Source organism: Balaenoptera musculus, chromosome 1 (assembly GCF_009873245.2).
Source record: "Balaenoptera musculus isolate JJ_BM4_2016_0621 chromosome 1, mBalMus1.pri.v3, whole genome shotgun sequence".
NCBI lineage: Eukaryota > Metazoa > Chordata > Mammalia > Artiodactyla > Balaenopteridae > Balaenoptera > Balaenoptera musculus.
Genome location: NC_045785.1, coordinates 78,149,426 through 78,171,440, shown reverse-complemented (window position 1 = coordinate 78,171,440; position 22,015 = coordinate 78,149,426). Strand labels below are relative to the sequence as shown.

General features: G+C 35.3%; 1 protein-coding gene across 1 annotated transcript in view; it reads right to left on the bottom strand.

Annotated features, from left to right (window-relative positions):
* Window positions 1-19,367: 19,367 nt before the first annotated feature.
* PKN2 (protein kinase N2) overlaps window positions 19,368-22,015 on the bottom strand; it is a 135,511-nt gene continuing 132,863 nt past the window's right edge. Inside the window, exon 22 of the mRNA XM_036859939.1 lies at window positions 19,368-21,946. Within this exon, the coding sequence (XP_036715834.1) occupies window positions 21,743-21,946 (204 nt within the window). The 3' untranslated portion in view covers window positions 19,368-21,742. The remainder of the gene's footprint in view (window positions 21,947-22,015) is intronic.

Here is a 22,015-nt window from a genome sequence, read left to right as displayed (position 1 = left end):
TTTTAAAACATAGCTGCAGTTCAGGTATAGTAATGTGATTTGTTTAGTTTTTTCATTTTCCTGGCTATGAAAATGTATTAGATAACTAGAAAAATGCAGCTAAGCATAAAGGGAAGGGAGGGACCTAGCTTCTGCCACTCAACTATGTGAACATTTTGGTCTATTTTTTAGAATACATTTTAAAAACATGGATCAATAAAACTGATTTTAAAGAGTCATCTGTGGGCAGAGGGTGTATTTGCTTTTTTAGAGAACGGAGCTTACAGCCTTACCTCAAGGTATGGAAAACTCCCCCTACACAGGTGGGCGGCCACCTCACTGAGAGCTGATCATGTGTAGAATTTGAAGCCTGTTTCTGTTTGGGGCCTACGTTTTTAGCAAGTTAGGAATATTAGTGAGCGATGCAAGGCCATTTCTATGAAGATAAAGTAGATCCATCCTGTTCATGCTAGCATCTTAAACAGCTGAAAACTTGGTTACTGTGGCCCCTTCCATTCGGGTATTTAAAACAGAGACTTGCTGGAAGCCACTTTTATGGACAATTTCTATTACTCTAGTTCAAGGATTTGAGTATAAGTTTCATGGAATCTGAGTTTGCTTCGGTCTGATCTCCCCATTTTGTAGTTCAGAGAAGCCTACAGAAACCAAAAGCTCTGTCCAAGTTCACTTAGCAGAGATGGGACTAACTCAGGTCTCGATCACTCAATCCACTGCTCCTTTCCACTGAACCATACTGTTGAAGCTTATTTCATAGGAAGCTGCTTCAGGCCTGACTCTAGTTGTAGCTTTCAAATAGACTTCAGTTTATAAATGAACAGAACTATTCAATGCAATACTTGTATCTGGCTCTTTGGGGAAAGCCCTTCAGAGTTGAGTTTTTGAATTATTTTTAAATCAGCTCAGGTAACAAGGAGTTAATAGCTAGAAATTGTTCTTTTAGCTCTTCCTCCAAATGAAATGCTTCTTAAACAACTAAATGTCTCTTGATAGTAAGCCTCTGTGTTCAAAGCAACAAATGTACTTTACTCAGGGTTGTCTTTGGTTTCTGAGCTAATTTTGTATCACAGGTGCAAGATTTACTTTGATTATCAAGATGAACAGCTGGGAGGGGTCAGCCTATTACCCATCTGGTCCTAGTCCAGCCAAGAGGCCTCTGTGCCCCATGCCAATATTTCCAGTTGTCAGTGGCCCTGACTTTTCCTGTTGCTGGAGTTTTAATCTCATTTGCAAACTGTGGAGCTACTGAGAGATTTTTGGCCCCCTGAACACCTCACTCTCTCCCTCCCAGGTATTACACATACATACTTCTTACATCAGGATCTCAAGGTCTTAAGGTGTCACTGCAAAACCACTATTTATTTGGCTGATCTCTAGGCCATAGGGATGCCAGCATCTCTCAAGAGCACAAACTTCCATTCATAATCCTTACTGGCATTTCTCTGGCTGGGGGGACTTTTAACTGCCATTCTAGGGCGCTCAAGCTCATACTTGGTGAAAGAGGAGCAGGGAAAAGGTGACCATGAAACTTTTCTTTTGCAGAGTATCACAACCTCATGCTCTTTCTCTGATCTGCAACAGCCTATGGCTGCTATAGCCGTTTTTTGGGGTTTTTTTTAGGTCACCATTCCTCTTAAGTAAAGTCGATTTACAATGTTGTGTTAATTTCTGCTGTACAGCAAAGTGATTCTGTTATATATACTTTTTTTAAAGATTCTTTTCCATTATGGTTTATCATAGGATATTGAATCTGTGCTGTACAGTAGGACCTTGTTGTTTATCCATTCTATATATAATAGCTGCTAACCCCAACCTCCCACTCCATTCCTCCACCAGCCCCCTCCTCCTTGGCAACCACAAGTCTGCTCTCTATGTCCATGAGTCTGTTTCTGTTTCGTAGATAGGAGCATTTGTGCCATATTTTAGATTCCACATATAAGTGATATCATATGGTATTTGTCTTTCTGACTTACTTCACTGAGTGTAATAATCTCTGGTGGCATCCATGTTGCTGCGAATTGCATTATTTCATTCTTTTTTATGGCTGAGTAGTATTCCATTGTATATCCATTCATCTGTCAATGGACATTTAGGTTGCTTCCATGTCTTGGCTATTGTGACTAGTGCTGCTCTGAACACAGGGGTGCGTGTATCTTTTTGAATTAGTTTTGTCTGGATATATGCCCAGGAATGGGATTGCTGGATCATATGGTAGTTCTAGTCTTAGTTTTCTGAGGAACCTCCATACTGTTTTCCATAGTGACTATACCAACTTACATTCCCACCAACAGTGTAGGAGAGTTCCCTTTTCTCCATATCCTCTCCAGAATTTGTTATTTGTAGAGTTTTTAGTAATGGCCATTCTGACCAGTGTGAGGTGGTACCTCGTTGTAGTTTTGATTTGCATTTCTCTAATAATTAGTGATGTTGAGCATCTTTTCATGTGCTTTTTGACCATCCATATGTCTTCTTTGGAGAAATGTCTGTTTAGGTCTTCTGCCCATTTTTTGACTGGGTTTTTTGTTTTCTTGTTGAGTTGTATGAGCTGTTTGTGTATTTTGGAGATTAATCCTTTGTCAGTTGCATCGTTTGCAAATATTTCCTCCCATTCTGTAGGTTGTCTTTTCATTTTGTTTATGGTTTCCTTTGCTCTGCAAAAGCTTGTAAGTTTGATTAGGTCCCATTTGTTTATTTTTGTTTTTTATTTCTATTGCCTTGGGAGACTGGCCTAAGAAAACATTGGTACAATTTATGTCAAAGAATGTTTTGCCTATGATCTCTTCTAGGAGTTTTACGGTGTCATGTCTTATGTTTAAGTCTTTAAGCCATTTTGAGTTGATTTTTGTGTATGGTGAGAGTGTTCTAACTTCACTGATTTACATGCGGCTGTCCAGCTTTCCCAACACCACTTGAAGACATAACAACCGACACTGCAGAAATATAAAAAAACCATAAGGGAATACTATGAACAATTAGGCCAACAAATTTGACAACCTAGAATAAATGCACAAGTTTCTAGAAACACACAGCCAACCAAAATTGAATCAAGAAGAAATAGATAATTTGAACAGACTGATCACTAGAAGTGAAATAGAATCTGTAATTTAAAAACTCCCTACAAAGCAAAAGTCCCCTCCAAACAAAAGTCCAAAACCAGATTGCTTCACAGGCAAATTCTACCAAACATACAAAGAAGAACTTATACCAATCCTTCTCAAACTCTTCCAATATTGAAGAGGAGGGAATACTCCAAAGACATCTATGAAGCCACCATCACCCTGATACCAAAGCAGACAAAGACACCACCAAAAAGAAATTATAGGCCAATATCTTTGATGAATACAGATGCAAAAATTCTCAACAAAATATTAGCAAACCAATCCGACAACATATAAAAAAGATCATATGCCACAACTAAGTGGGATTCACCCAAGTTCACAAGATGATTCAATATACACAAATCAATGTATACACCACATAACAAAAAACAAGCGATCATCTCCAGTAGACACAGAAAAAGCATTGACAAATTCAACATCCATTCATGGTAAAAAAACGCTTACCAAAGGGGGTATAGAGGGAACATATCTCAACATAATAAAAACTATTTTATGACAAACCCACAGCCAATATAATACTCAATGTTCATAAGCTGAAAGCCTTCCTGCTAAAATCTGGAACAAGACAAGTGTGCCCACTCTCACCACTTCTATTCAACATAGTATTGGAAGTCCTAGCCACAGCAATCAGACAAGAAAAGGATATAAAAAGTCCAAATTAGAAGGGAAGAGGTAAAACTGTCATTATATGCAGATGACATGATACTATATATAGAAAACCCTAAAGACTTCACACAAAAACTACTAGCACCGATAAACAAATTCAGCAAGGTAGCAGGATACAAGATTAACATGCAGAAATCAGTTGCATACTTGGGAATAAACCTGACCAAGGAGGTGAAAGACTTATACTCTGAGAACTATAAAACATTAATAAAGGAAACAGAAGATGATTCAAAGAAATGGAAAGATATCCTATGCTCTTGGCTTGGAAGAATTAATATTGTTAAAATGGCCATACTACCCAAAGCAATCTACATATTTAATGTGATTCCTATCAAATTACCCATGAAAATTTTCAAAGAACTAGAACAAATAATCCTAAAATTTATAGGAACCATAAAAGATCCAGAATTGCCAAAGCAACCCTGAAGAAAAAGAACAAAGCAGGAGGCATAACCCTCCCAGACTTCAGACAATACCACAAAGCTACAGTAATTAATCAAAACAGCATGGTATTGGCACAAAAACAGACACGTGGATCAATGGAACAGAATAGAGAGCCCAGAAATAAACCCACACACCTACGGTCAATTAATCTTTGACGGAAGAGGCAAGAATATACAATGGGAAAAAGACAGCCATTATTTGAAATAAATGTTTTGAGACATCTGGGAAAGAAGATCATTGGTATGTAAAGTACTTAACAAGAGTAATAAAAACAAGCAAAGAGTGATATTATGTTGAATTTAAGATTCTGCCAAAAGATATTTTGTTTTAAATTGACATAGCTGAGAGAGTTAAAACCACAAAAGAATTGGGTTTAGTGCTCTTAAAGACGTTAGAAAGGCTACTTTGTTCTATACTGTTCTGAAAGACAGGTCTAGGATGCAAAAGTTACATGGAGCTCCCAGACGACCATGTGGTCAGGTTGAAGACTTCACTGAAGGTATTTAAGCAGAGACTTAGCTGATCTGTAAGAGATTTCTCTGGAAAGACCTTACTGCCTCTGTGGTTCCTTCTAGCTCTACGGCTATGAGACACCAGAAAACTTAATGATGGACTCAGAACTTTCAACATCTTCCTGCATTGCTGTGGCCCAACAAATATTATCTGGTATTTGAACAACTCCTTTCACTGTCCTAATTTGTCCTTGTGAGCAGAGGTCTGCTCTTCAGTACAAAAGAGGGGCCTGGATTTTGGCCCTTATACCACAGTTTAGCTCTGTGACTTTGAGTCGACCATCATATTGGAGATGGTCAATGACAGCTCTAAGGCATTTTATTAAGGGTCTTCTAGTAGCATGGACATCCAACTGTGTAGGCTAGGGGCTTTGACGGAAGACCTCAGAATTAGCTCCAGTGAGTGACAAACTGGGCCCCCAGCCTGCTTCTGCTCTGACTTTGTTATGTGCTGGAGTAATACTGAAGATTTTGTTTGAAAAGGAAGGTTAAAAATCAATGACCTACTATAACTCCATCATTTTACAGATGAGAACATTAGGGTGAAATGTTCACATATCACTAGTAAGGTGAAATCACTTGTCCAAGGTCACACTAATAGTAGCAAAATAAGGGCTAGTCCTAGGTCTCTTTGCTACCTCCATGTGATGATTTTCCAAGTGGCTATAAGTTTTAAGTGACAGCTTATATGTGGAATTCCTCTACAGATTAGGAAGAACTAAACTTAAATAAGGGATGACTCTTGTGGTGGTTGTCAGAGGGACACTTTTATTATGTTGGAGCCCAACTACAATTCATATCAACAACTAATCGTAGGTTGAATCTCAATCACTCATAGAAACTTCCTAATATTTTATATTATTCTAAATGTCTTTGTATAGAGCAAAGCAGGCCATTCCCTCATCCTCCACTATGACGACTCTGGAGATACAAGATACAAGAGGTGAATAAGGCATGCCCTGTACTGATGCTATGAGCGAGTATAAGATGGAGGTGTGTACAAAGCCCAAGGGAGTCAGAGAGAAGGAGACATTCATTCTACCTGTGTGGAAAGAGCAGGGCACAAAGAGGAAAAAAGTACTTAATTGGAAAAGGCCCTTAAAGGATAAGTGGAAATCACATTGATTGGGGAGACATTTCTGTGATGTGGTTGGTATATGGCCCCTATGGGCTACCTGTAGTCAGTCCTAGTCCTTTGTTTCTACCACCTGAAGAATCCTTATTCATCCACTTTTCTCTCTCCTAACTGTCTTATCCTAGTTTAGGCCCTTATCATCTCCCACAGTTGCTGAGGTGGCTCCAAGCTACTGCTCCAGGCTTCAGACTTGAACCCTCTGATCCATTCTCCCCATGCAAATCTAACCACATTTCTCCCAGCTGAAGATGCTTCAGTGGCTCTGAGGCATAGGTGATTTATCAGAAAGCTAATGAAACTTAAGGTGCACTTGCACAGACCCCTTCCTAGGCTCTGAACTTAATTCCGTAGCTATAAATACAAAATCATGGATTTCTTAAAGAGGGCCCCCCAAATTGTATATACTTTTGGCCCCGCAAAATTTAGATCTGCCCCTATGACAAATAACCCTTTCTGATGTGGAGAAAAGGGAACCCTCCTACACTGTTGGTGGGAACGTAAATTGGTACAGCTACTATGGAGAACAGTATGGAGGGTCCTTAAAAAACTAAAAATAGAGCTACCATATGATCCAGCAATCCCACTCCTGGGCATATATCTGAAGAAAACCATAATTTGAAAAGATACATGCACCCCAATGTTCATAGCAGCATTATTTACAATATAGCCAAGACATGGAAGCAACCTAAGTGTCCATCAACAGATGAATGGATAAAGAAAATGTGGCACATATATACAAGGGAATATTGCTCAGTCATAAAAAAGAATGAAATAATGCCATTTGCAGCAACATGGATAGCCCTAGAGATTATCATGCTAAATAAAGTAAGTCAGACAGAGAAAGACGAATATCATATGATATCACTTATATGTGGAATCTAAAAAAAATGGTACAAAGGAACTCATTTACAAAACAGAAACAGACTCACAGACTTCAAAAACAAACTTATGGATACCAAAGGGGAAAGGTTGGGAGAGGGCTAAATTAGGAGTTTGGGATTAACATATACACGCTGCTATATATAAAATAGGCAACCAACAGGACCTACTATATAGCACAGGGGCCTCTACTCAATATTCTGTAATAACCTATGTGGGAAAAGAATCTGAGAAAGAATAGCTATATGTATATGTATAACTGAATCCCTTTGCTGTACACCTGAAATACAACATTGTAAATCAACTATACTCCAATATAAAATAAAAATTAAAAACAAACGAGCAAAAAAAACCACCTTTCTGAACAGAGCCCACAATGCCTGCATATGATCCTTTCTTTCCTAGTCTTTACTCACTTACTCCATTGCAGTTTTTACATATACTCCAGCTACAGTGAAGTTTCATTTCCTCAAAAGTGCCATGTTCTTTCATCTGTATCATTAAGCTCTTGGAGCAAGGGGTACACAGATGAACAAAGAGAGGATGGATGTTAATCCTTTTTGTCTTCTAGAAAGGAAGAATAAGGAAGAAGGCTCCAGTGGTTAACAGTCTGGAAGTTTACACGTCAGTTTTGCAACTGTTCCATTTTTTTTCCCAACAAAAAGCATTTATTGAGCAACTAGACACTCTCAGTATGTGTTATGTTTAACAAATGGTGTGGTAGTTTATTTGTGGGAATTTTGTCCTTTTGAATTCCTTGATACCCATCCATTCATTCATTAATTCAATCATGCATTGACTACAGTGAGCTTAAGAGCATGAATCTTGCTAACAGACTGGGTTTGAGTCCTGCCTCTTCCACTTACTATGTGACTTTGCACAAGTTACTTAGCTCTCTTAAGTCTCAGGTTTCTTACTTATAAAATGAGAATATTACAGTGCTTTTCTCACAGAGTTGTTGTGAAGATCCAATATGGTAACACAAAATACCTGATTTTTAAAAATGAAGGTTATTGCTTTATAAAAGGCTATTACTATTTATTGAACACTACAGTGTATCAGCGACAGAGCTGTGCACTTGGCATCTAAGATGAATAAAACACAACTTTTGGAGAGAAGAGACATGTAAACAAATAAATGCAATAAAGCATGGAGAGTATTTTGCAGGTTATGGTGGGGACACAAGAGGATTTGACTAATTCTGTGTTGGGAGAGAGTGGTCAGAGAAAGATTGTTTTACTTTAGCAGAATCCGGAAGATGATTAGCGCTTAAGTTCACTGGGTTTAGCCCCATCTCTGGGAAGAGTGAAGATGATCACCATGAGTTAAACAAGGAGGCCTCATACTGCATGGTTCCTGTGGGGATTACAAGCAGTTTGGCTTGCTTGCTCCCCTCCCATCAACATGTAAACACATTCCAATCTCTTCTGTGTCCTAAACTAAACTCCTTGATCCCTGGCACTTTCTTGATCTTCATAGCCAAACTTCTTGAAAGATTCCCCCTCATTCCCACTGTAAAGCATTGCAGGCTAGTTTCGGCCCTGGGCACACCAGTAAAACTACTCTCGTCATGGTCTCAAAAATATCCATGTTGCTAAAGCAGGTGGAACATCTCAGACCTCATCTTCACCAATTAACACTTCACATTGTTGTCCATTTTCAATCGTCTTTGAAACTCTCTTTCCTTAGGCTTCCATAATACTAATTCTCTCCTCATTTCCTTCCTACCTCTGGTTACTGCTTTTAGGTCTCTGTTGAGTCTTCCTCTTCTACTCATCCCTTAGACTTTTGTCCTTGGTTGACCCTTTTATCTTCTTGCTCGCCACACTCAACCTTAAGTGATCTCATCTACTCCTGTGACTTCTGTTACCATCCAACGACCCTCATATCTCCAGCCCAGTCCTCTTCCTGAATCCTATGCTTGGACATCTCAACATGGATAAGTATAAGACATACTACAGAAAATAGAAATATATATGCATTCTGTTTTATTTAATTTATATAGGTTTTATTAAGTAAACTAGAGGTAATTTCCAGTTCAAAACAGTTATGCACACTTCAATTCAGACTGCTCTTTTCTTCAAAGGCCTCATTTCAAAGGTCTCCAATTTGGAGTGTTAGCTTCAAATGACAACATTTAAAAGGCCATTTTGGCATTTATTTTCTACCTATTCTAATTAGACTATAACACAAACAACTTGAGGGAGTAGTAAAGCAGTAGTATCAGTGTGTAAAGATAAAGCAGGTACCAAGGAGGCATCAGGGGTTCTTTAGAAATCGAATTGCAATTTATTTACTTTATACAAAATATCCTGGGCTCTGATGAGTCCAGGATGGTGGATTAGAAAAAGCTACAACTCTTTTTTACAGTGTTTAGATGCTAGAAATCCCTGGACGTCTACTAAGTGGTTTACATGCAGTTTGGAGGTCAGAGATAAAATTACTGGGATTAAGGTTTTTTCACACAATTTCAAATTTGTAAAAGATAAAAGTAGTTACTATTTCCATAGAAACCTAACTCTTTTGTTAATACTTACATTCTTAAATATTTCATGCATACTACACAGACTGCGTTAATCAGATAAGGCAATAAGGTATTTGTCATTTGCATATTGTTTAGTTTCGGTTAGTTTGCATTTTTCATTATTTTTATTGTATTGCATTATGTCCATATTTCAAGAAGTAAACCGACAACTCAAAAGTAGCTCACTGAAATATAAAAGCATGAAGAAGCAAATGCTACAATTCAGCATAATGCTGTAAATGTCAAAAATACTGAACTGGATTCCATTGAGAATCTAAAATGGGAATCTGTACACTTGGAGGAGTAAATTTGAGAGTGTGATGACTTTGTATAAAAAGCTAAAAAGAAAATAGAAATTAGGAACTATAAAAACAATCACCTGAAAATTGGATTTTTTTTTTTAGGACCACTGATCTGCTTGCCTGTTTCCTACTGAGGCATTGAAAGTAGTGACATGAGGTTTTTGAGCTTTCATATTAATTTTTTTTTTTTTGGCCGCGCCGCACAGCATGCAGGGGATCTCAGTTCCCCCGAACAGGGATCGAACCTGTGCCCCCTGCAATGGAAGTGCGGAGTCTTAACCACTGGACTGCCAGGGAAGTCCCTCCTATTAATTTTCAAATAAAGTATACTGGTCTCTTTGGTAAACTGAACAAATTTTTCTAAAACAAGTAAAAATAATGCTTTCTAGTATGAAATTGAATCACCATATAGACTCTTAAAAATGAGGGTCTATAATGGCAGAAGAGAGATGAAAATATGAAATGAGGGTAAGTTGAAAAAGAATCCTGTGATGCTCCATTTAAATTAGCATGAACTCATGATTTTGAAAAAGGTTTATTTTCTTTGTCTATCAGCTGAAAGGGTCTAGATATCATGACTTCACAATAGCAATCAGATTTTAGTTCCTATTCTTTCTCAAAAAAAAAAAAAAAGGCTAATTCCAGGTTTGCAGGGAACACAAAAAGTGGGCCTGGAACATCTTATAGTGCAAGAAAGCAAGGAGGTACTCAAATGGGCTCAAATCTGGGAACAATTTAAGCATCCAAGAAAAAAGCAGTAATAGTAATGGATTATAACACAATGATTTTAAAAAGTCCTTGCATCCATAGTGATACTCAAATTAAAAGAAAAAAAAAGTGAGGTTACGAGGAAAAAGGGAAAGCTTAAAAAAAACAAAAACAAGAATGGCAGCTAATGCATGTAGATGAAATACTAGAGTTGGAAAATTATTTTTCAACTCCCAGTGTAATAATTTACTCAGATGAGTATTGCGAGGAAGGTTGTTTGGAAATAAAATGATCTCAAGTATTACCTCAGATTGTCTCTTAGTTATAAGGGTAAAACTGTATCTTCAGAAAGAGAGATCTGATGATCACCACCTTAACCAAGTGATCAAACTTAGTGGAAAAATTTCAGATTACTATCTCCCGATGTGATGCAGTAAGATGTAATACCACTGATTGTAGTTAGTATTCCTGGGGGAAGGGAGAGGGGAGTTTTAACTTTATTCTGTCTTCATCTTACTTTCAGGGGGAGTTAACTATTGACTGGTCTAATTTAAAACCAACTTAAACAAAAAGTTTGTAGTGTAACAGAAAAGGCACTGGGCAAGGAAAGGGTCATAGTTCTGGCTCTGCCACTTAGCAGCTGTGTGAGCTGGAGCAACTTACTTCACTCCACCAACTTCATAGGGTAGTCTTGGGGATTAAATGAGACCATATATGGAAGACTAAAGTTTTAAAATATACTATTTTACCTCTAAAAATAGAAAAAGATGGTAATACTAATGTCACAAGCACTCAATGGTTTCAAGTCAGAGACCTGATTAATATAGGATGACAAGCAAGTGAATAAAGTAGATCTGAGTAGAAAGGGGGAAAAAAAAGGCAAGGTCTAAAAAGTCAGTGAAAATAGGAACCCTTAAACTGCCCTAGAAAATCCAGTGCCAAGATGGTGATCTTCATATCTTGGATTTCTGGCTTTCTGTTTATGTGTGTTCATGCCTAGGAGATACACAGTGCTGATTATTTGAAGGGAGGAGGGGTATTTTACAAATTACTCTACATAATTATATTTCCTTGACAACACCAAATAGGTATTTAATTTATACAAATACCTACTTGGCATGCACACACACACAAGAAAGAAAGAAAAATAAATTTTGTAACTAGTCTTGTCTCTCATTCTACTCCATCTCTTACAACATAGTTCCTAGATGTTAGCCCATCAGTTAAACCTATTCTCAATTTAAGAATAGCAATGTGTTTTGATGCTGGAGGACAAACTTATTCCTTTGACATAAAGACAGTATTTCTGTCTCCAATGTAAAGGAAAATAAAGCTACAACAAAATCAGCATGCAATCAAAATTGGAATGAGAAAAATGTCAAGCAAGAAATAAAAAGGCATCCAAATTGGAAAGGAGGAAGTAAAATTGTTGTTCGAAGATTATACGATCTTAAGAAAACCCTAAAGACTGAAACAAAAAACTATTAGAACTAATGATCAAGTTCAGTAAAGTTGCAGGATGTGAAATCAACATATAGAAATCAGTTGTGTTTCTATACACAATATCTGTATTACCCAAAGCCATCTATAAATTCAATGCAGTCCCTATCAAAATTCAAATGACATTTTCCACAGGAAAAAAAAAAATCCTAAAAATCTGTTTGGAGCCACAAAAGACCTCGAATAGCCAAAGCAAACCTGAGAAAGAACAACAAAACCAAAGCCATTCACACATCCTCATCTCAAACAGTACTCACAGCTATAGTAATTAAAATAGCACAGTATTTGCATAAAAATTGACATAGAACAGTACAGAGAGCCCAGAAATAACCACCCCCTGCATGTATAGTCAATTAATATTTGACAAGCGATCCAAGAACACTCAATGGGGAAAGGATAGCCCCTTCAATAAATGGTGTTAGGAAAACTGGACAACCACATGCAGAAAAATGAAACTGGACCTCTCTCACACCACTCACAAAAGTTAACTCAAAATGGATTAAAGACTTAAAACATAAGACCTAATACCATAAAACTCCAAGAAGAAAACATAGGAAAAAAGCTCTTTGACACTGGTCTCGGCAATGATTTTTTAGATATGACACCAAAAGTACAAGCTACAAAAGCAAAAATAAGTAAGCAGGATTACATCAAACTAAAAAGCTACTGCACAGCAAGAGACAACTAACAAAATGAAAAGGCACCCTACAGAATGGGAGAAAATGTTTGCAAACCGTGTATCAGATAAGGGGTTAATATCCAAAATATATAAAGAACTCATACAACTCAATACCAAAACAAACAAACAATCTGCTTGATGAGGCCCACGTACAAATCCTTCCAGTGATTCTGACACACCCTAAAGTTTGAGAACCACTGGACTAAGGAAATTTAGTACTGACGCACTTCATGGTAGTGAGATGAGTCGGCATGGTTGTTCAGCTGCAGAGATAGATTTAACAGGGATTTGGGTGGGAGTTTAACAGGGCTGTACAAAGAAGCAGGAAAGGAGCAGGGAGCTGAGGATCACATACGTGGGAGAGTATGATGGATACGGCAATTTAAGGTGGAAAAGGAGAAAAGTGAGGACTCAAGATGGTGACAAGTAGATGATTTATTAATACACTGAACTGATTAAATCACCACCCAAACTGAAGACCTAAAGTACTACCGGCAACTTCTACCTGTCAGGGTATTCCCCACCACTATCATATTCTTCCGTCTCATCAGATAACCCCTACCCTATCTTAATTTTCGTTCAACAATTACTTGCTTTAAAAAAAAAAAAAAAAAAAAAAGCAAAGTTTTATCACATTTATGTTTAGTTTGGCTTAGTTTTTTAAGTTTTAAAAAAATACCAGGCTATATACATACAGTCTTTAATTAGCTTCTTTCACACATTTTGCTCTTTTGTACTGTTCACTATAAGGGCAGTTGATTTTCATTGCCCTATAATATTTCATGGTGTAATTATACTATATTTTATTAAACCGTTCTCTTCCACTGATGAGCATTTGGGTTGTTTCCAGTTTTTGCTTACAAATAATGCTAGGAAAATTCTTGTTCATGACTCTTGGTGCATATGTAAAAAGTTTCTTCAGGATACAGTACTCAAGTGGAATTGCTGGGTATCATGTCCAGCTTTACAAGACAATACCAAATTGTTTTTCCAGAGTGGGTATTTCTTTATACTCTTCACAGCAATTTACATGAGATCTCATTGTTCCACTCCATCTCCACGACTTGATATGGTGCGAATTTAAAATTTTTGCCAATTGAATGTGTGCAACTGGTCTTGATTTTGTAGTTTCTAACTACAGTTGAGATTGGGCATGTTTACTGTCCATGTGAAATATCCGTTCATATCTTTTGAAATTTCCCATTGTTTTCCTTATTGAGTTTCAGGAATTTTTAATCTATGTTAGCTATCATTCTTTCTCTTTTACATGTGATGGAAATAAATCTACTTTCAGTTTTTGACTTGCCTTTTTACTTTATGATGTCTTTTGATAAACAGAAATTTTGAATTTTATTAGTTGAATTTATGAATGTTCCTTACATTTTAGTGCTTTCTTCTCCTAGATATATTTTAAAAGTTTTAAGTCTTACTTTTGACATTTTATTTAATTCATTTGAAATTTTTATGATGGTGTGACACAGAAATTCTTTTTCCCTTTCCATATGGATAAACAATTTTCCTAGCTCTACCTATGGAACATTTTCTTTTTTCTCCACTAAATTAACATATTGCTTCTTTTATATATCAGTTTCATATATGTGTAGTTCTACCCCTTGGCTCTCTTTCTCCATTTGTAATATGTACCAATTCTACAATAATTGCTACATTTTCACAATTCTTGATATGTGGTAGGGCAAATTCCCTCTCCTCCTCTTTGTTCTTCAGGAATTTCTTAAACTGTTCTTTACTATTATTGCCCTTTTGCTCTTCTATATAAATTTTAGAGTGGGCTTGTAAAGTTCTATAAAAAAATGTTGAGATTCTGATTGGAGCTGCATTAAATCTACAGAGCAATTTGAGGAGCACTTGACATCACATCATAAGATGGGATATTTCTACATTCACTTAAGTCTTCTTTAATGTCTCCCAGTGAAGAATTAGAAGCAAAACAAAACAAAACCAGTCTTGCACATCTTTTGTTAAATTTATTTCTAGGTAACTTAGTTTTGTTGCTATGTAAAAGTTGTGTTTTTTAAATATTATGTATTCTAATTATTTGGTGATGGTCCACAGACATGTCACTGACTTTTGTACCTTCATCTTATAACCAGAATCTTGGATAAACTATGATTGCTAGCAAATTGTAGTCTTTTGAGTTTTGCAGGTTGATAATCATATCATCTGCAAATAATAAACATTTTATATCCTCCTTTTAACCCTTATATTAAAGGAGTTCAATGTTGAAAAGAAGTAGTAATGACAGGCATCCTAGTCCTATTCCCCAGTTTTAAAGAGAATGTTTCCTCATATGGGATGATGCTATTGATTTTAGTTACTTGTGTTGTTTTACTATAGATACCACTTGTCAGTTTAACCAACTCTGTCCCACCCCATTAAAGCAAGAATGTGATCAGCTCTTTCTAAATCTATTACTTTTTCTCCTTTAATCTGTTACTATGGTAAACGACAATTATAGATTTTCTAATATTAAGCCATCCTTACATTACCAGGATAAGCCAAATTTGCTAAAAAAGTGTCTTTTGCATACATCACTGAATCTGACTTGGTAATATTTTGTTTAGTATTTTTATATCCATATTCATGAGTGAAATTTGCTAGTAACATACTCTTGTATATTTTGTTATCTAGATTATACTGACTTCATAGAATGAGCTAGAAAATATAATTTTTCCCCATTATCTCAAAAACTTTTCTATGTGGTTAAAATAATTTCTTCCTTGAAATTTGGAAGGATTCACTTGTAAAGCAATCCAGACCCAGTGTTTTTTTTGTGGAAAGACTTTTAACTTCTGCTTTTAATTTTTTAATTGTTATGAGATTATTCAGTCTTTAACTTCTTTCTAGGTTAGTATTCTTATCATTTTCAAAGATTATCTCCACTATTTTAAGTTCCCAAATTTATTTGTGTTATGTTGAAGTATTTTCTTTCAATTTTAAAAACTCTTTCTCGCACTTGCGTTTTCATTTACAGTAGGTAGTATTTTTTATGCCTTCTCTCGTTTCATCTTTTCAGAGCTGTGTCTACTTTGTTAGCATTTTAAAGGAACAAGCTTTTGGCTTTTGTTTCTATTATACTGACTATTTTTACTATTTACTTTGTTTATTGGGTTTTTTTTTCTCTCCTATCTTCTTAAACTGAACAATTTGATCCATTTTTAACCTTCCTTTTTCTAATAAGTAGTTAGTTTATAAAGTTCCCTGGAAGAACCACTTTTGCTGCATCTCAAGTTTTGGTATGTAATGCAATGTTTTTACTATTACTCAGTTGTAAGTATTTAATGATTACTATTATTTCTTCATTTTCTCCATTATTGAAAGGGTAAATTTTTTTCTCAAATACTTTATATATACATACACACACACACATACATATACATATATGTAATCTTTTTGTTCTAACCAGATAGAAAATATAATTGGTATAACTATACTCTGTAATTTTCTGCCATTTGTTTTATGGCTCAATTTTTGTAAATGCTCCATATGTACTTGAAAAAACTGTGGAATCCCTTAATTGTTGGAGGCAGAAATCTATGTACGTCCACTGGACCAAGCTTATTGTTTTCTTCTAACATTTTATATCTTTGCTGATGAGAAAGTCTATTGTCCAATAATGAGTTGAACTCTTCCACCCTGATGGATATTTGCTAGTTTTTTAAAGTAGCTCTAAGAATTTTTGCTTTATGTATTTAGAGACTATTTTATTAGATACATATATGCTTGGAGTTATTATATCTTTTTGGTTAATTGAATCTTTTATCATTGTGTAGAAACACTCTACTCTTAGTGACACATTTTTTTCAAGATGGGTCTAAAATCAGTTTTGTTTGATATTAAATAGAGCTACCATAGCTTTAGTTTGGTTTTTGCATTATACATATTGCCTCCTAGTTTTACTTTCAACTTCTCTGCGTACATATTTCTGTAAACATTATAAAGTCAGATTTCCTTTTAAAAATCTGTATCTTGGTTTTAACTAGTGAGTCTGCTCCATTTACATTGCTATACATTTAGATTTCTACCATGTTACCTTTGGTTTGGAATTTATATACACTATATTCTTTCAGTGAATATCCTTGACATTTTATGATTGTACATTTAACTAAAGTTAATCAATACCTTGACACCCAGCTTACCCTTCCCCGACGAAGTGAGAGAGTGGCATGGACATATATACACTACCAAATGTAAACTAGATAGCTAGTGGGAAGCAGCTGCATAGCACAGGGAGATCAGCTCGGTGCTTTGTGTCCACCTAGAGGGGTGGGATAGGGAGGGTGGGAGGGAGGGAGACGCAAGAGGGAGGAGATATGGGGATATATGTATATGTGTAGCTGATTCACTTTGTTATACAGCAGAAACTAACACACCCTTGTAAAGCAATTATACTCCAATAAAGATGTTAAAACAGAAAAGACCTAGACACCCCAACAACACAATAGAATACTTTAGCTCTGATCTTCTCTATCTCAATTTTCTTACATCTGTTGTCCAGATTTTCTGTTGACTTAACATAGAAAAAAAAAGGCTTCTATGTATGGATTTGGTTTATTTAGATTTACCTAAGTGTTTACCATTTTATTTGCTCACAAGCCTTTTTTTGTATCTTAGATCATCTTTGGGGATCATTTTCTTTTTTCTTGAAGCACTTCCTTTAGAGTAGGACCTTGATCATAAACCCTCCTTTAAAAAATATTTTAATTGATTTCATTCTTAAAAAAATTTTACATCCTACACAATTTCAGGTTGACATTTTATTTTCCAGTGCTCTGAAGACAATATTCCACTGCTTCTATTGTTGCTATTGAAAAGTTAGCTGTTAGTCTTTCCTTTCTCCCTGGGTATTTTCAAAATGTTGTCTTTGTGGTCTGCAGTTTCACTACAATGATTCTATGCATAAATTTATATTTATTCTGTATGGAGAATACTGTACTTATTAAATATTTTTCTTCTCTGGGAAATTTGCAGCCATTATGTCTTTACATATTGCCTCTCTTCCATTTATTCCAATTGTGTCTCCCTTCCATCTTCCGTATCTCTTAACCTTCCTTTGATATCTTCCATTTCCTTATCTCTTTATTTGATTTACTTGGGATTATTTTTCAGATGTATCTTTCAGTTCTCCAGTTCTTTTTTCACCTGCCTAATCTGCTGTAATGCTTCCACTGAGTTTCAAATTTGGTCATTTACATATTTTTTTAATTTTTGGATTTTAAAAATGTTTGTTAATTTCTTTCAAATTTCATTTTACATATTTATCCTGGTAAATTTTAGGTATATAAACTTTTTTATATAGTTATTTTAAATTTTGTATCTGAGAATTCTAATATTTGCAATCTTTTGGAGGGGCTGTCTATATTTACTATTTTTATTGGCTTCATTCAAGATAACTTGCTGTCTCTCATGTATTTGGTGATCTGTGATAGTGTATTACTTGATCTTAACCTGTTGAAATCCTATATATTTCCATCCAGGAAAGCTTTCATTGAGAAAGTATTTGATTCTACTGGTAGATGGAGAGTGATCTGCAAAATAGAACTTGAGTTCCTCTAGAGAATTTTAGCACAGAACATATAAGTTCTACTGCAATTCCAAGGTGTGCTATCCTCATAATGGTATTGCTATAGAAATCCATCCTTGGCAACTCCACTTCTTCTGGATGTCTGCATTTCCAAAGTCAGCTCCCTGCCATTTTGGCTCTTATCCTCTCCAACTTCCTACTTCTCTGGCCTAATCTGCGGACTGAGCTTCCGTCCCAACCTCTGAGTATTCTCACTTTCGTGCTTGGATATTCCCTAACTCTTAGGTGCTGAAGCCCTAGTGTGTGCAGATTCATGCTGAAGTTTGTTTGCTTACTTTGGGGTGAGGGGTTGCCGGAGACCACTCTTATCTTTAATGAGACCAGCAATGACTCAAATTATGTTTCGTACTGGATGTCTGAGAGTTTCTACTTAGTCAAGATACTAGAAGAAATTACGCAAGATTTTTGACACTTAGAAGTTACTTTACAAACTTACCTCTATTTATATATGTATATATTTACATACATATATTTATAAACACATATAGTTATATATGTATATACATATAAAGCTTATATCTCAGAGAAACACTAGATCTCAAAAGATAGCTAGAAGGTAAACAAGAATTCTATATTAAAAATGTGATCCATGGGTTGGCATTTGTTCTTTTGGGTTTCTCATACTCACCCTCAGTTGCTTTGGGAAGATCACCAGCACCTGTAAAAATTTTGTTAGATTTGAATCTATAATGCAGCTTTCACCTAGTCAACATAAAATGGTGATTACATTATGACCTTTATCTGTGTCACAGAGATAGCAGGGTTCTTTTTACATTTCTGAAATATTCCATTTGTAATTTTTGAATAAGATGACTATAAAATGGCTAGTATTCTGTTTTCATTTACCGATTTTCTGAAAGGTCAGATACTAAAATTGAATAAGTTATTCTCAAACAAGAGAAAAGTACATATAGTACTGGTGCTTGCATTTTAGCATTAATGTTTACCATTCTTCATTTATGAAGACTTTGGTGCTTTTTTTTTTATCACCTTTCTATCCTTAGTGTCTACCACACAGAAGACATCCCATAAGTAACCACTGAATGAAAGATGCTACTAAACTTACAGGAACAGAATGCAAAATTTCCCCACCAGTGAAGTAGACAATTTGGTTTTTACCAGTGAAGTAGACAATTTGGTTTGACTCTTAATGATTTTGCCCTTCCCCAGGACAAAAAGTACCTGCAGGAAGGCTAACTAAAATTAACTAGTCTTTGAGATCTTGAATCTAGGAAAGCTAATACATATTCTGACCAATAGGAAGTTTCCAAAAGGAAATAATACTTAAAAACAAAGTTACAAATTACAATCTAATAAACTTTAATTTGTGCATTTGTGGTAATTTATGACTGCAAAACACTTTTTCTTAAAATGACATAAAGGCACATTTAATTTGAATGCATAGTGTACCATTCTAAAATATCTTAATTTCCTTACAAAGTGCTTGAGCAGTCACTTACACATACAGTAATAACAAAATATATTTACACTCTATAGAGTTTAAAAATTTTAAATCTGACTAAAATATATATATTTTTAAAACTACAGAAAAAATTAGTGCTTTCTTCAGCTTAATTGTGTGAATATACCCTGCCCTCTAATTTTTTTAGTGATTGACTTCAATTAAAAAAAAAATTCTGTACACTGTGTAGTTACAAAATGCTATGTCAGTTTTTAATGCTAAACGCCTATTTTAGACATTGCTTTCTATGCATATTTGAGAACCAGAAAAGGTGAGCAGACTGTACCTCAAAAGTATTTAGTGTTTTTTTTAATGTTGTATTAACACTGTTTAAATTAAAACCAGACAATTAAGCTAAGATCCTCTACTGTCCTTCACCAAGGAAGTTAACTGGCATTTTAAAAGAATTTTAAACAACATATTGCTGCTCCCTCTTCCTATAAGATTTTCCCCCAAAGGATCATGGGTAATAATCAATTTGTAAGGAAACAGAAATTATCTCTGAACAATTTTAACTGTTCTCAGAGTACAGCAAAAACACGCCAACACACCCTGGCAAGGCTGAAATATTCATAAATGTTTTAAGCTCAATTCTCTATAAATCAATGTGCTTTCATTTTTCTCATAGGATTTAAACTTGAACAACTTTTAAGACATGAGATCATAGTGATTAAATGGTTAACTCAGTATGGTTAGTTAACAACTTGCTATTCCTGAGGTATGATGGCCCTAACATGCTAAGCACAGAATCAAAGATGTTATTATTGAACTAGGGAAAAACAATAAAGTCATAGACTAGGAGGGAAAACAATTAAAACAAAACAAAAAAACCCAAAACTCCAGGCAAGTAGAAAAGTCATGGCTTGCAGAAAGACTTTCCTATCTATAAGAGCATTAAAAAGCCACAAATGGATCCTCTGAAGAGTTGTAAAAAAGTATTTGATCAAATTATTTTTGAGACTTTTGAGGTACAGCTTTAGTGTTATAATAATTTTTATAAAATATAGACTGTTTTATCAAAAATATTTATACATTCTGTTATAAAATATTGCTTTTGCCCTCAGTAACTGCCAATATAAAATCTGGATCCAGTGGCCTAAAATGTACAAATGCACTTAACGTAAATGCTGGAGTCTGAGGTGTCTGCTTGGCCACTGTACAAAAGTGATGAAGTGGTGAAATTAAATAATAAACCTACAACATAGAATACATTACAACTTGCACATATACATGTTCACAGCATGTATACAATGATAATCCCTATGTTTTAACAAAGATATAGTTCCCTTCTACAGTAGACACAAGAACAAGATGAACTAGGTTGATAAATGTACAATATCAAAAAAAGGAGTAATCAGTTCATTGATTTGGGAAGAAGGTATGACTGAACATACTGAGTATCTAGACTTTGGGAATGCATACAGGTAACAGTATCTTGGTTCAGGCTGATCATAAGTCCTCATTCTTAAAATTTTAAGTAAATGTAGATGTTTAGTTGTTTCTGTTTGTTTCAGCATAGTTGGTTTAATAAACATAATTGTTTGGCAAGTAGCTCTGTTGGAAAGCTATGAGGCTCTGTTACATGGTTGGTAAAGATAAGGCAATAAAAATTTTCTCCTAATAAATATTGAAAATTTATAATACAAGACATCAACTCATTTTGTTAAAGAAAAAAAGCCCCAAAATGTGCACAAACTACATTTTTTGATATTACAGTAATTTCTTTACAAAAATAAGAGCATTTGCCTTATTCAAACAGAATCATACTATGTGTGAATAGTAATAGCATCCCAAGCCCTTTTTTCCTCTTTTTGTAAAATACAGCTAAGGAAAGGTAACTGATTAATTTTCCTTCCACTTAAGACAGGAGTACAGCAAAGCTAGGGACTGTAGAAGAGTGTTTTTTTTTTTGTTTCTTCTTTTTTTAAAAAATAAGACTATTGATCCAAAAGTATTCATTTCTAATAGATTTTCATGGCCGATGTTCATTCAGCTTAAACTCCATGAAACTGCTTCCAGTGTTCAGATTTACGTTGAAAATACATTGAAAAGCCACTTTTCAAGAAGGTATTAGAATAGTATTTTTAAACACATCTTCATATGTTTAAAAAAAACTCAGAAGCTTTTGTTGGCACAGAGAGCAAATGAAGGGTTGCTATTTTTAGGAGGTCTTCTTATGAGTCAGTCTGCTTGGTTTCACAGTGTGTAGCAACTTAACACCAATCAGCAATGTAGTCAAAATCTCTGAACATTTCTTGCTCCTCTTCTGAAAGTATCCTTGGTTCTCGAGGTGGAGTCAGAATAGGTGCTTCTGAGGTAAATTCATCATCAAAATTACTAACATCTTCCCGCCCTCTAATTGTAGGTACAAACGGCGGCTTTACTTTTTTGTCCATCAGAGCACTCCAATCAATTAGCTGGATTACAAAATATAAAATGACCAGTTTAGTTTCCTACTCCTAATTGCTATAGTTTCATAAAAAATT